The sequence below is a fragment of the Aplysia californica genome, unplaced genomic scaffold (assembly GCF_000002075.1).
Source record: "Aplysia californica isolate F4 #8 unplaced genomic scaffold, AplCal3.0 scaffold00007, whole genome shotgun sequence".
Classification (NCBI taxonomy): domain Eukaryota; kingdom Metazoa; phylum Mollusca; class Gastropoda; order Aplysiida; family Aplysiidae; genus Aplysia; species Aplysia californica.
The window spans coordinates 907,510-922,788 of NW_004797277.1; the positions used below are offsets into that span (position 1 = coordinate 907,510).

At 39.9% G+C, this 15,279-nt stretch overlaps 1 protein-coding gene across 1 annotated transcript in view; it reads right to left on the reverse strand.

The window, feature by feature from the left end:
* Positions 1 to 15,279, reverse strand: part of LOC101852371 — a gene marked incomplete at its 3' end in the record, with an annotated part of 64,598 nt that overhangs the window by 37,327 nt on the left and 11,992 nt on the right. Inside the window, 10 exon segments of the mRNA XM_013081469.1 lie at positions 761 to 874; positions 3,182 to 3,250; positions 3,741 to 3,967; positions 4,815 to 4,988; positions 5,832 to 6,066; positions 6,715 to 6,822; positions 7,338 to 7,485; positions 8,089 to 8,309; positions 10,821 to 10,940; positions 14,630 to 14,739. Coding sequence (XP_012936923.1) covers positions 761 to 874; positions 3,182 to 3,250; positions 3,741 to 3,967; positions 4,815 to 4,988; positions 5,832 to 6,066; positions 6,715 to 6,822; positions 7,338 to 7,485; positions 8,089 to 8,309; positions 10,821 to 10,940; positions 14,630 to 14,708 — 1,495 coding nt within the window.

Consider the following 15,279-nt stretch of genomic DNA (forward strand, 5'->3'; position numbering starts at 1 on the left):
ATACATACATACATACATACATACATACATACATACATACATACATACATACATATGCGTATATATATTATATAAATATGTAGATAGATATATGTGTGTGTGTATGTGTGTATGTGTGTGTGTGTGTGTGTGTGTGTGTGTGTTAGTGTGATGACGTGGTGAAATCAGGCGCTCGTCAATGTTTCGGCACATGGGGTTATTGGTATCATCATGAAGCTTGAACGCTTGTCTTGCTTTCGCTAAAAAAAAGTTATACAGCTAGGAGTCGAGATGTTTGCTATTGAAGGAGACAGTGTTGCTTAGTTTTAGAAATAAAGTAAGCGAGAAAATGACCGACAAAGTTTGGTGACTGACTACTAAAGCTTGAGAGTCCTTGGAAAATGCAAATTTACATCTATTGTGCCTTCGTTTAACGTTTTTCAATAAAATCCACACATGAAAGTATTTTTAGATGGACATTAAAGATATTGAGCAAAATTTAAAAAATGCCCAACGTGCATAAAAATGCAGATTTCTTAGATTTCTTTGGTTTGACGAGCACCAGATTTCACAAAGATTTGAGAACTACTGACATAAATCTTTCTAAGAGTAGGCGTTTTTTTAATAGACATTCTGCTGTTACTATGTAACCAATCAATACTTTATATTATGCAGAAAGGCTTCCATTATATGGAATTTTATTTTGTTACTGCACAATTATTTTACACATTTTATTGCAGAAAGAAGCAATAGGTTTCCGGATAACGACATTACGACATACCTTGGCAACACCCTGCCCTGGCCTTCTCTGTGCCGTGTCCTGCCAAACTGGAAGAGGCGGAGATTTGATCTGCCTTGATGGCTCCTGATTGCATGCCAAGTTTTGCTTTACAGGCTGCAGAAACAGGAGAGGGGTTGAATAACGTCTAGTGGTCTGGTTGGAATTGTTGGAGGGTCGGGAGGGGGGGGGATCAGCCCAGGCATCATCATCATCATCATCATCATCATCATTATCATTATTATTATCATCATTATGATCATCATCATAATCATCATCTTCACCATCATTATCATCATCATTTGTCTGGTAGTGTGTGTCCTTTACCGTTCTGTATCATTTCTCTTCTTATCCTCTTAAAACATGTGCACCGTTCTTAAAACTAGAATGTCTATTATAACAACAGCATTAGCTACTTCCGTTTCACTCAAATCACCAGGCTTAAGTGTGATAATCTTCAAAATTAGGCCAAAACATGATGCCTATTTAATTGAAAAGCCTGGGGCCTGAAGAGTTATTAACCAAGAAATCTTCTTACAGTGGGCTTTAGGATAGTGTGGGCGGACATGTTTAAGCTTCGTAACGGCTCTGTAAGCCGTGGACCAACCTTTATAAAATCTTAGCATCAGCGGATTAACAAACGACATTGAAGGGTGGGATATGGAAGGGTGGAACATTTGAAATGAAAAAAAAGGGGGGGGGGGGAGACTGCGAACTCTAGATGGTTTGAGAGCCCAATGTTTTTGAGTTTAGCCTTCTAAAAACTTCAGACCATTTTGGCCTTGCTCTCCCCTGCGGAGAGAGGAAAAAACAGAGATAGTCCGCGTGAGTGAGCGAGAGAGAGAGAGAGAGAGAGAGAGAGAGAGAGAGAGAGAGAGAGAGAGAGAGAGAGAGAGAGAGAGAGGGGGGAGTGGGGGGGATTTAGGGGGGAGGGGGTTGTCTTCAATTAGTATTTATATTTTTAATATGTATTTTGAAAGCTAAAAAATACTTTACACGATGGCCGGGGTGGCGTTTCTTCGGGGGCGGTTCGGGCGAACCGGTCCCTATTTGTTGGTATTGTCATTGCTAAGTTTCTTTGCAATATTCCTGTTCGGTTACTGTGGTTGTGTACTTTTGTCTATATAAAAAAAGAATAAACAATTGTTACTGTAGTCGAGGATTAATGGCAGTCACTTTACTTGTATTTCCTGATGATATCATTGTTTCAGAGAGTAACGTGTTCCATCCAAATACAACTTCTTCAACCAGCATAATTCATGAACGCCATATTGACTTATCATAATGTCGCATTGTCTTCCAACTTTTCAGGTGTACAATAGGTAACATTTTGAATTTTTGTTAAATTGTAGTGTTTTAACATATTCATGCTGTAATTTGCATGTGTTTAAGCAAGATTTTTTTGAAATTCAAATTACACTTGCTAACCCCCCGCCCCCCAATAAAATACATAATGTAGGTATGAGTTAAAAAAAAAAGAAATAGTTTTTCTCTCCCTCCTGAAAAATGTTGCTTTCTGGGTTTAGAGCAACGGAACAGCTTGCTGACGATAATGTGTACATTTCTTAACTTTTATTTTCCCATATCCATGCGGAGACAAGAGACATTAACGAAATCAGATTACCCCATAAGCTGCACCTTCACTCCGATCACAATAGGAAGACAGGAAAATTCATTCTGGAGACGGAAGATTCCGTTTTTGGTGACAGAAGAGGTCACGAATAATCACGTTGGTGGGGGCAGGACATATTTCATCAGTTACAGCCACCTCACTCACCTCCCCTTCCCTCCCCGGGGGAAGAGGAGCCGGAGGGCGTGGTTAAACCAGTACCAGCAGATTGTAAAACCATTCTGATAGTATAGGAACAGATGCGAGTACGGTTGAGGTCTATCTTCTCATAAGTGTATGTCGTATTTTTTGCAGGGCATCATGGTTCCTATAATAGCCACACGGTGGCATTCCTGGATGTGCGTAATTAGTCAAGTGGGTTCCGAATGGAAACGTCTACTTTACATTTTCCCAGCGTCTGTTCACAGACGTTACATTTTAGCTTTTACTTTGGTGCAATACGTCTGTCTTCTTTCTCTTTTTCAGTCTCGCTTTTTTTAAAATCTTATAGCGCTCTTGTAACACTGCAAGGTTATTTAACAAGCAGAAACTTCCGACTTAGGACCTAGCCAAATGGGACAATTCAGGAAAAGTGTAGTTCTCAAGAATACAACGTCACACCAAGCTGAGTCTTGCACCCCCGAACCCACTTTCTCTCGACCGCGGGTCCTGTAGCAAGAATACTACCAACGACAAAACCATTTGTAAACTGACTTCCCAAAGGACTCTTCTTATTATGAAGTCATTTCACGTAATCCATAAGTCAACTCACTTATTATTAGCATTCCATCCCATGTATACAGTACAATACTTACAAGGTTCTGGCCATGCGGTGGTTGTGGTGGGCGGTAGAGTTGTCGGCGCGATAGTGGTTGGGATCTCCTCTAAAAAAGATAAAACATGTAAATTTGATATGCGCTTTACGTATTAGTAGAACGTAACTGTGGTTACAATGCTTTTGCACTCCTGTCATTAAGATGATTCTGAAGTCAGGTCAACAATAATGATAGTGATAGTATAAATAGTAAATGCATAAATATTCATCTTGTCCCCGAGATTCGAGGTTCCGAATTTTTAAAAATTAAGAGTTTTGGAAACAGTGGCGTTTGTTACGGAGCCGTTCCACCCTAAAATGCAGGCAGAATCTATACGTGGGAATCAAGAATGACCCTATAATAGAAAGAAAGTGTCTAACCAACCTGAGAAACTGAAACAAATCTGCTTCTTTAAACACAATAACCTTATTTTCAAAAGTTCTGACAAGCAGAAGAATACAGAGGTTTGCTACGATTTTGTCTGCTTTACATAGCAGCGAGTGTCGGAAAAGATTCCAGATACCAACTATTAACATCAAATATTATTATGGAAATGTACCTCTTTTGAAGCCAACTCTTTCAGCCTCAGTCCAGAAAAGGAGAAGTGTCTTCATGCTCGCCACTTTAATCAGAGATGTTGTATACCTCTCTTTGAAGCCGATGGTGAGCGGCTGAGTTAGAGTCACCTGTTCCCGAGGTGTAGGTCGGAGGGAGGAGCCAATGACAACGCCGTTTTCCAGTAGCAGAAGACCACGTCCAAGGCTCCATGAAATTGTCATCTCGTACCTGCAGAAACGCATATTATCAAATTTGTATAAAACCTTACTTTATTCTGATAGATACAACTCGCCTGGGGGCGTAATATCGAATTAGTATTTTTTTAAATGTATGTGCACAAACACATTAATGCCCACTTATGAAAAAAGAGATGTTTGGAAGTTTAACAAAAATCATAAACATGCCTATAGAAGCATTTAGAAATCGAAAATACAATTAATATATATATAATATCCCTTTCAGCAAGGTAAGAAAATTTGGTATTTAATCTAGACTTAGACATGAACATTGAAGTAAATTATGTCACTTGTTGTGTAAACCTTGATCTCAGGTGAAAGCTGAGGCAGACAGGAAGTACTAAGGCATGATAAAATCAGAATATTATTTAAATGTATTCTCAACGCAGTTCATTGAGAAACATGACAATAGCATGTCTTTACTGCACCTTTTTACAGGTTCCATGGTGAGTTAATGGTTTGTCTACATATCTTCTTTGTTTTAGTAGGATGTCCTGTCTCACCAGGTGTCAAATTTAAAAAAATAGAAGACTTAAAAAATATATTATGTACATGTCTGCTATAAATATTTTGGTTAACTGTTCCAAATGTGCTAGATAGAGCTAATGCCCAGATTCATGGTCACCACTAAGACCTCCAGCTACTAACAGGAACATGAAACAGATTGTCCTGATGAGCCCAGGGATGGGAAGGTGAGGATGGAGCAGGTTATACTTTTCCTTTTACCCATTTGTGTGCTTCATTTGTCCCCTCTAAGGTCATGTGTTTATCTGCACAGTTAATTGTTCGTGTTTGAAATATAAAACAGAGAGTAAAAATTAAACCGGGTCGAATCTTACCACTTCAAATCCTTGAGCACGAAATGGCTGTTAATTGCCCACAATTGAGAGCTGGTGCCCACCAAGCAGTGAACCTTGTCGTCGTGGAAATATAACACCATTCCTTTAGAGGGTTGAGTTAAACTTAGACTCGACAATATTATCTGAGTCTCGTTTTTCTTGAGATGAGTGACACTGAAATTACAGAAACATTATTATGCAATTGGGGAATGTAAACTTTCGGTTCACTAAATTAGTGACCTGACATAACATGGTTATACGGCGTATGTCTTTTGCAAGCCAGGGCGTTCCCTTTCTCTTCTCTTTCTCTCAAGCTCTCTTTCTCTCTCTCTCTCTCTCTCTCTCTCTCTCTCTCTCTCTCCACCTCCCTCTCCCCCTCCCCTTCTCTCTGTCTCTCACTCTGTTTCTCTGATTCTCTCTTCTCTTTCTCTCTTTATCTCTCTCCCTCTCTCTTATCTTCTCTTTCTCTCGTTCTCTCTGGTAGTTGATGGGCAGAAGCTCTGGTGTGGTTTCCTCCTTCCTTCCTTTCAAACATCTGAAGTCGTTTTCTCTCCTTTTAGTGTGTGTTACTTTCTTGTAACATCTGTAGTCCTTGGACCTTATGGTGTTGCAAGTGCCCTAAAACGCTTACGAAAACCAAAACATTTTTTAAAAAGTTCCCTCTCTCCCCCTCTCTGTCTGTCTGTCCGTCTGTCTGTCTGTGCCCCATTCCTTTGAAAACAAATCGTTCTTTGCTGCCTGTCGAGTGCTTTCACTCACAGTAGTCTAAAAGACAATTGTAACTCTATAACATAGACAGATAATATTGTGTGCTCCAGCCTTAGCGTTCAATGAATACTATACTATCTTTGAAATCCAGGTAAAGTATAATCTTAATATCCTTTCTGTAAGCAAGTTTAGAGATCTGCTGTGAAACTAGCAACGTGTCTCCAAAAGGACGACGGCTTAGATGAGTTTGATACCAAAGTAATAAAATATCATATGGAAATAGTTACATGAAATTGTCATTTAGCTCACCTGAAAACTATGCTAATGGAAAATCCTGAGACGCAGCTGTCTGGATCGGTCAGGCATGTCGCAATCTGAGGACCTTTAATGTCGATATAGCTCGCGGGATGTAGCACAACGCTGTTCGTGTTTCCGAAACGTTCCAGGGTCAGTTGTCCGTGGTATGTGAAGTTGTATTTCTCTGTTATCAGCAATTTGCTGTCCACACGGACAAACTTGTAGGATGAGGATGGGATTGTACTTTCTGAAATGATCACAATCCATTTTTTTAATAAATCAAGAACAAAGCGTTATTCCTAATTGATAAACTTTGCAAGGTGTTTGAAAGCACATTACGTCTATAATGTTTACAAAAGGTATACGAGTACGTATGTCATATTTTTGGGGTTACATCTACAGTGAATATACGTGTTTTTCAACACACTAAAAGAGCTAATTCTGAATTCATTTACTTTGGCTGTAAACAGGTACGTTTGCTACTGACGGTTATTGATCAGTTGTTTGTAAACTATAACTACAATCTCAACAAGCCTTGAGACAAACATGGTACCTCCTCCTCATCACCACCAGAGTCAGATCGGAACCGAGGCAACGATATCATAAATTTACCCTCAGAGTGAGAACTATGAAACACCAATACAAGCACGTTTATGCAGGACTGTTTTCAACAAGGAATCGACAAAGATAATCAAAAACAAATCTCTTGCCAATAACGGATTCTTGTTCGAAAATTTCGGAGATTACAATGAAGACAGGACAAAACTGCCCGAAGATTATTAATTCTTCTGGGATTTTTTTGCGAACTAACTGAAATGCAACGTACCTACTAACATATTATTATTATGGTCTGTATGGGTGTTTCATGTCATGTCACATAGCAGTTGTAACTCACTTGTGTACTCGCATCTTTCGCCGTAGTATCCGTCGACTGCTGTACAGTTACAAGTGTTGGGCCCGCTGCACTCACCACCATGCAGACACCAGTTGTCACTACAAAGACCTGGGAGAGAAGGGAGAGCATCATTCAGTTCGATTCCACCGTTGAGCGGTTTGTATACAATATTTTTTTCGTTCCTTTTGTATAGCTACTTCGTATGCCTAAGGCGAATTTGTCAGACCAATGTTGTAACGGCTGAAGCGTAGGGTATCTCAACATGATATTGTGAAATTTGAATTTTTTGAATATTATAGATCTAGTTATTTTGTACCTGCACGATATGTTATGTCCTTAAAAAACAATCACTCTTTTTTCTTTGATTTTGATACTATGTGTTCTCTCATACGCTCTATGTTCTTAAAAAATAGAAAATAGACCATTTTATAGCTATGCTGTGAACGTTGTTGTCTTACAAAAATGGGTTTTTGTGTCTCTCTGTAAAAGCTTGTTCTGCTAAAAATCTCAGTATTCTAAAATGGATGATCGGCAAATCCAGAACAAATGTAATTCTGACTATGAAAACAGCAGACTCTAACACGAGAATACGCTGTTTGCTAGGATGCTCTAACAGTACTCACTCTTGGGTTCGCAAGAAATGATTTCCAGTCTGAAACAGGCCAGGCCCTCTCTCTCCCTAGGTTCTATCCGCACAACATCTGTGTTGACCGGGGGAGTGAAAGACCATGTCACCCCTGGGATTGTCTTGTTGGCAATAGCTACCATATCCTGAGGTACAAATGGACACAAAGAATAAACAAATCTAGTTGGCAGTGATCTCTGCTTTTCTTTGACCGATCCCTGATAGTGTACATAACATCGACATATAAATGCAAACACAGAGTTCTGTATACAATGTCACAGGTCTTTCATATGGCAGACTCATCATCATCCAGTGCCAGATCTGCGACAGACATCGGCGATCATGATTTTCCATTCATTCCTTATGGCAGATTAAACAGCTATAAAAGAATACTATTGAAGGTGTCTGTCCCAAAAGCTGCACACATTTAACCCTTAGTAGGGTTTCAGTTCTAGTTATTGGAGTCTAAAACACTGAGACACTTTGTCCCAGGGACACAGGCATATTCCTTACTAAACCGTTTTCAAAACGGTCTCTTCATTAGTTCATGAGTTTTCTTCGAAATATTGTAGAGTGACTTGAAGACTACGCTACAGTTCGAGCTAATTAAAGGACAGTCGTAAGCAGAACTGTAATCACAATAGAAGTATAGTCGTCGGCTGTGGTGACAATAATTTGTTTGGTAGACTTTCTGCCTGAGTTAATGAAACATCCATGGTATATAATCACACTGATCTGTTTTTGCTTACCTTTTGCAAACTGACGAACCCTGGAACACCCTTTAGTTTAACCGATAGGTCGAAGGACTTGAGAAAATTCTGTGGGCAGAATATCAAAGGGTCGTTGGAAGTCTTGTCGGTATATGGAGCCTGGATCTCAATTTTACCAACAGGAACTTCCTTGGGGAGCCGAATCTCGAGAGATGGTTTAGGGTCATTTTCATCTGGGCACCAAGCAGATCCAATTTTGCCTGTGAAAAGTCGGGAATAAAAAAGTTGCATTTTTTTCTTTGGGTGAGAGTTCTAAATTCATTAATAATTAATCGTCATGGTTGCATGAGAGCACATTTACTTACAAAATTGAGAATGAAAATTATTATACATGTATGCGTGCGTGTGAGTATATATACACACACACACATATATATATATATATATATATATATATATATATATATATATATATATATATATATATATATGTATATTTATACATATATATATATATTATATATATTATATATATATATATATATAAATATATATATTATGTGTGTGTGTGTATGTGTGTGTGTGTGTGTGTGTGTGTGTGTGTGTGTGTGTGTGTGTGTGTGTGTGTATCTATGTTCATGTGAGTGTGTTTTATATGTTTTATGTGTGTATGAGTATCGTTGTTGTATATTTGGTCGTATGTTTGCATTTGATAGATATATAGATGGATAGATAGATAGATAGATAGATAGATAGATAGATAGATAGATAGATAGATAGATAGATAGATAGATAGATAGATAGATAGATAGATAGATTGATAGATTGATAGATAAAGGAAAGGGGGGATGAAAGGGAGATGGAGTGTGTGTGAGAGAGGAAGAGCAAGAGAGAGAAAGAGAGTGTGATTGTGTGTGTGTGTGTGTGTGTGTGTGTGTGTGTGTGTGTGAGAGAGAGAGAGAGAGAGAGAAAGAGAGAAGGAGATAGATAGATAGATAGATAGATAGATAGATAGATAGATAGATAGATAGATAGACAGATAGATAGATAGATAAATAGATAGATAGATAGATAGATAGATATATATATAGATAGATAGATAGATAGAGAGATAAATAGATAGATAGAGAAAGAGAGAGAGAGAATGAGAGAGAGAGAGTTGCTTTTATTTTCACAAACGTTACGCCTCTGTGTTCCTTGTACATGAACAGTGCAACTTTACTGCTCTCATAATGATAGTAACAACATCCATTGGCCCTTAAGACACCACTACTCAACAAAAAGCCAAGCATCCAACAAACGAAAGCTGTGTATTTGTCTCCAAGGTTAAAATCATTGCAAGCGAAACAGTTCTAAGCTGCTACCTTTCTTTTCACCGCAAAAGTCTATCTGCTTATTCATGTATACTTCCAGGTACAATAAGGTTGAAGATCCGTAAGGTAGGACCGTATAGGTCATCGGATCTTCCTGCCTCCACCCCCGTCCCCGAACCAGCACCAGTGGCGGTGGGTGGACCAAAATTTGGGTGGGGCTTAGGTTGCTTCCAGTTCTTTTTCACCAAATAGCAAGCTATAAGAACTAAACAGTGATGATTTTTCTATACTCACGGTGAGCCACGGCATTTAAAGAACCATTCAAAGGAGAAGAGTTAGCTTTGTTTTCCATCTCTTTGTTCTTAGTTTAATTTTTGTTGATGGTGGGGACGAAACCGATTCACCTCCAAATTTCCTCTAATTAATTTTCATGTGATGAAAAAGTTGCCTTAAAAGTAGTTCGGCCTCATTTATAACTGTTAAATCGAAGCGGCACAAACAAAAACAGGCACACACAGCAGTTCAAACATAATAATTACTTCTATGAGCTGGATTAGGCCGTGTAGTTGAGAAAGTTGAACGCACCCGACAAAGAACCAATGAGCGCATAGGTATCTGTGTCACTGGGGGAAAGTGTGTTGTAAACTTTCTCCCCATTGTCAGGGCTAGGAGAGTGTGAACCCTCGATACAGTGTTATTTTTTCCCAGTCTTCTACCTTTTTACATGAAGAGTTTCATTAAGGACGGGCCGTGAGAAATGGCTCATCCGTTGCTGAGCGTAAAGACATTTGATTGGCTGCGGGGTTACTACAGTTGTAAGCGGTGACAACAGTGATTGGATAAACGAGCAAGCCGCCGAGTTGATCACTCTGTGTTCACTGCATGTGGTCCTAACAGTTTCAACTGCTTATTTCATTATGGAGAAACTTTCCTTTATTTTGGGATAGAGTTGGGAGTGGTGGGTGGGGAGGGGTCAGGGGCTCAAGCCCGTGAGCCCGTCACTACCCACCGCCACTGACCAGCACATACCTTTTCCTCCCCCCTCACTCTTTCAAGCGTGTGGAAACAGAATTTCCTTTCTCTAGCCGTCCACCCCTTTAGGATAGAGGTAAACGTTGTACACATGTAACTTCTCCACACAGCAGTTGTGTAGACCTTTGCACACCCTTGTGTTTTCTAATTCCAGCTCATTGCCATTTGTTCTACTGCTTTATAAATTTGGTTTTTGAAGATATCCATACAGCCTTATTCTCGGCTTTACTTATATTTCATGAACGAACAAGCTATAATAATAATATTCATAATAATAATAATAATAATAATAATAATAATAATAATTAATAGCATTTGTATAGCGCACAACCCAACTCGACAGCAAGCTCTATGTGCTTTACATGAGCAAGTTATCATTTCTGAACAAACATAGCTGGAAACTTCTCAGCAATGAAGGCAACGAACCTTTGCAACAGTTGAATCGGACAAACTCTTTCCCATGGCCCGGGGCTTCCGAGGAGACGACGATTCTGTCATCTGGTAGTAGGCTTGGGTCAGCGATACCAACTGGGGTGTTGCATTCTGCTGAAAAGATATAATTGATTTGTCATGAAAATAATATAGTGTCCCTCTCTCTTTCCTTCTCCGTATCTCTCTCTCTCTCCCTCTCTCTCCCTCTCTTCCTACCACTTCTCTCTCTACCCCATCTCTTTCAATATTCCTGCTCATCTACTCTCTCTCTCTCTCTCTCTCTCTCTCTCTCTCTCTCTCTCTCTCTCTCTCTCTCTCTGTGTGTGTGTGTGTGTGTCTGTTTGTAGGTCATTCATGAAAATATAGTAAGCGCTAAGATAAGTTACCAACTGTCAATAGCGTCAAAATATAAAAGAACAAAACATTGGTTATTATGCGTTTCATCAAATAATAGATTAAGATACAAGATATTTATATCGCTAGCTTCCGCATCTCATCACCATTTTGTACTGTATCTGTAAACCTCTCAATGTGTGTATGTAAGCGTTCTTGCATGACTTGTGTGCATTCGCGTCTGTGTTGGTGTGACTTCAAGTGTGTGTGTGTGTGTATGTGTGTGTGTGTGTGTGTGTGTGTGTGTGTGTGTGTGTGTGTGTGTGTGTGTGTGTGTGTGTGTGTGTGTGTGTGTGTGTGTGTGTGTGTGTGAGAGAGAGAGAGAGAGAGAGAGAGAGAGAGAGAGAGAGAGAGAGAGAGTCTTTGAATGGGTTTGCCTACGTGGGCACAAAAGCGATCCAAACAATGCAGCCTGCAGTTTTGGAGGTACTGCTGCCGAGGTACCTGAATTTACTAATTTCTGCAAGACGTTCTCCATAATGAGTGAGGGGAATAGTTTCTGGTGATTAACACAGCAACCAATAACTTCTTTTTTTTTTTGGTAAAGTGTTTTACGGCGCTCGCAACTGCATAAGGTCTTATGAGCACGCGGGACACATTAAACTTTTTCAGTTGGTAGGAAATTTTGAATTTTGTCCGAGTGGCGGCCGAAGCCTACTGTTATTGATTTTAGACCACCAAGAGATCCTATAACGTGCACAACTTGCACACGAGCCCTCCAAGATTTTTCGCCCTTGTCCGAGAAGGCTAGGCGCAGATCTTTCCTACCAGAAGATCAGAGGTGTGGCTGAAAGACAGCAGTAAAGAGGAGCCAAGGAGTAGCAGTAGATAGGCTGCAAAAAGAGTCAGGAGCCCAGAGGAGGGGGCAATGGAGGTGAGTGGATAGGGGCAGAAAGTGGAAATGAAAGCAGACAACAGAACATTGCTAGTGAGCTTGAAAGGAGGAGAAAGGAGACAATTTTAGAGAAGAAAATTTTTCGGTCGCTACCCGGATTCGAACCCGGGACCTTTGAATGAGAGGCCAACACCTTAACCTCTAGGCCACGAGAGCCCCCACCAATAACTTCACATTCCCAAAAATAGAGGAGCTCCTGATTCCACCGCGTCGAGACACATTTATCATTATCTTTGTTTCGGTAGCACCGTGTATACTTTTGATAAATAAAAAAGAAACCAATAACGTTCTGAGTGGACTCTCTGCACATATATTGTGGTTTACTTGCTCAAATCACATTAAATTAAAGACGATTATTTTATTCTGAGCTTAATAATATTACCCCGAATTTTTTGTCGACATAATATTGTTTAGTGCCAGAGATGAGTTATCTCAGACATTAATGCTTCTGATCTATAGACCCAGCTTTAGCGTTAAACAACATAGTGTCAACAAGAACCCATTGTAATATGTGCTTAGTCACTGATGCTTGTGACTGTCAAGATTAATGTAGTTAACATTCAGTCATGAGACTACACAAAATTCTTTTTAAGTCAACAGACATTTACTGTTTGTTCTTTGAGGGAACTTTTTCAGAGATATCAAGTTGAAATTATAAAGAGTTATTCTTGTCAGCGGACAAAAGGATACGCCCACGGCAAAGGCTGTGTAAACTGTGCGGGTTCCTTGTGTTGATAAGGCTGCCATGACGCACGACGAGGAACATGAACGATATGAACCACTGGGGTAAAGTTGTCGATCTTACCCCTTCGCTGCTTCAAGGACCTAACGTCCCTTTCCGAAGGATATTTTTTTTAAAGGAAGGCCGACGTAAGAGGAAGCCAAGGTGAATGCCCAAACGCACGGAGTTCAAGAATTCCTTACAATCGAACACTTCATTTTGATTTAGGTGTTTTGCTCACACATCGACACAATCTAGATATCATTTAAGAGGTGGGCTTCGACGCTGCCTGCTAGGGTCAATCCGGGCTGGGAGGAATACATCGTCCCAACAGAAAGACGGAGATCCCCGACTAAAATTGTTCCCGCTTGGAAATCGAACTCCAGTCTCCTGCGTGAAGCGTCGAAGCGCCTAACTGCTACATCATGAACGCTGGTTTAGTGTAGGTCGTTTTTAGTTTTAGTAAGAGTTGAATAGCACTTAAAACGCAATAAGGTTATATAAGTGCCGAAGATTTGAAGTTGTTAGAAAAGAGTAACAAACCCAAAAAAGGATAATGAAAGATAACAAATAGAGTTGTTTGATTAGAAAGAAGGAGAAAACCACACCAGATCGTAAGCCAACCAGCTACTACATCTAATGAGTGTTTTGTTTTTGGCAGTCAAGTGTGATACCATTCCTTCAATGTATTCTCTTTCTTGGCAACGTAGCTTTACACTCTTTATGAGATTTTGATACACGAAGGTGCTGGTTTCTCTACAGTTTACGCAACACAAATGATTGTGACCGTTTTCTTTGGACTTTGACTCAATTTAGAACTTTTAGGAAGCGGGCTGCTTCGAACGTGCCTTTCTTGGCCAACCAGGGCTAAATGCGACAAAGAATCTTAGTTGGAACAGGTACACGTGATACAGTTAATACTCTTCTTCACACGAGAAACGAATTTAAAATGTTTACGTGCAAAGGCCAGGAGCTTAACCTTTACACCACAGAGCTGGTCACAACAAACTGTATTTGATCTGAGAAGTGGTACTCATTGGTTGTCAAATACGTGACCAGATTGGATCGGGTCGGGTTTACTTATTTACTTAATTGAATTTGACTCAGAAAACCAAAAATGGCCAACAGTATTCCTCTGAATTATTGCGAAAATAAAAGACTTGGCCGGTTATGTCTTGAGATCAAACCTATTCAATAGTGGTTAAGAAAACCAAACTAATTTGTCTTTAAAGGATTTTATCAGATGTGTTTTAAAATGATAGCCAAACGTGACGGAAAAATTGGCTGGCCTCAACAGTATTGGTTCATCCTGAACATGGCTTTCTTCTGTGTGCACTTACTAGGTGTAACATAAATAATATTGTAACTTGTTCCGCGACTATCTCCTGCAAAGAAACTGGTGGACTCTGAAACTCCCAAAGGGCAGACAATTCACATTGGAGGAATTGCAACATCAATCTCATTTCAATTTAACAAAAATGATGTAACGTGATTTTTTTTCTTCCATTTCCTCCAACAGTTTTTATTTTTGTTATTTACTGAGAGCTATATAGTAAGAAAGTATACCCTACTGAAACTGGATATTTTTCTTGTTTCTTTTAATAACTTAAAAAAAAGACACTCTGCTATTTTTCAAGTCCATTTTTGTTCCCCATCAAACACACGTGGGCGCTGTGTGTGTGTGTGTGTGTGTGTGTGTGTGTGTGTGTGTGTGTGTGTGTGTGTGTGTGTGTGTGTGTGTGTGTGTGTGTGTGTGCATGTTTTTCGTCTCTCTCCATCTCTCTATTAACTAACCTTGTCCTGAACTCGGAAGGCTCATCAGTGTCAGCATGGCCAAGGTAAATACCGAGGAAAGTTGTGTTCTTGTTGCCATGGTGACGTGCCGGGTCTGCAGGGACTGTTTTCTGAAAATTGAAAATTACATGACGTGTTGATATCCTAATTGTGGCCTCGAAAATCCTGATTACCTCTGCACCTCTGAATCCCTAAAGTCTTCAAGCCACATCATTATTCTCATATGGGTATACTGTTTTTGCTATGGCTTTTTTATCGGCTAGTACCCATGGTATTTTACGGCATGCAGGGCACACTGGTCTTATATACTCTAGGGACACGTAAATCTGCCAAGACAGGGAAAGAAGGGTCTAGATATAGAGAAGGGTATAAAAGTGTGCTAAAGAAGAGTTTGGACGAGAAAAGACGGAAAATATTGTGTCTGTTAATAAGAAGGGGCAAGGGGTGAGGGAGAAAACACGGGAGTGGTACAAAGAGAAAGAGAGAAACGGGGAAAAATAGAGAGCGATAGAGAGATAAAGAGAGGGGGGAGGAACAAAGAAAGACCGAAAGAAAGGGCAATAGAGAAAGGAAGGGTATGGAGGGAGGGAGATAGACGGATAGAATTAGAGAGAGAGAGAGAGAGAGAGAGAGAGAGAGAGAGAGAGAAG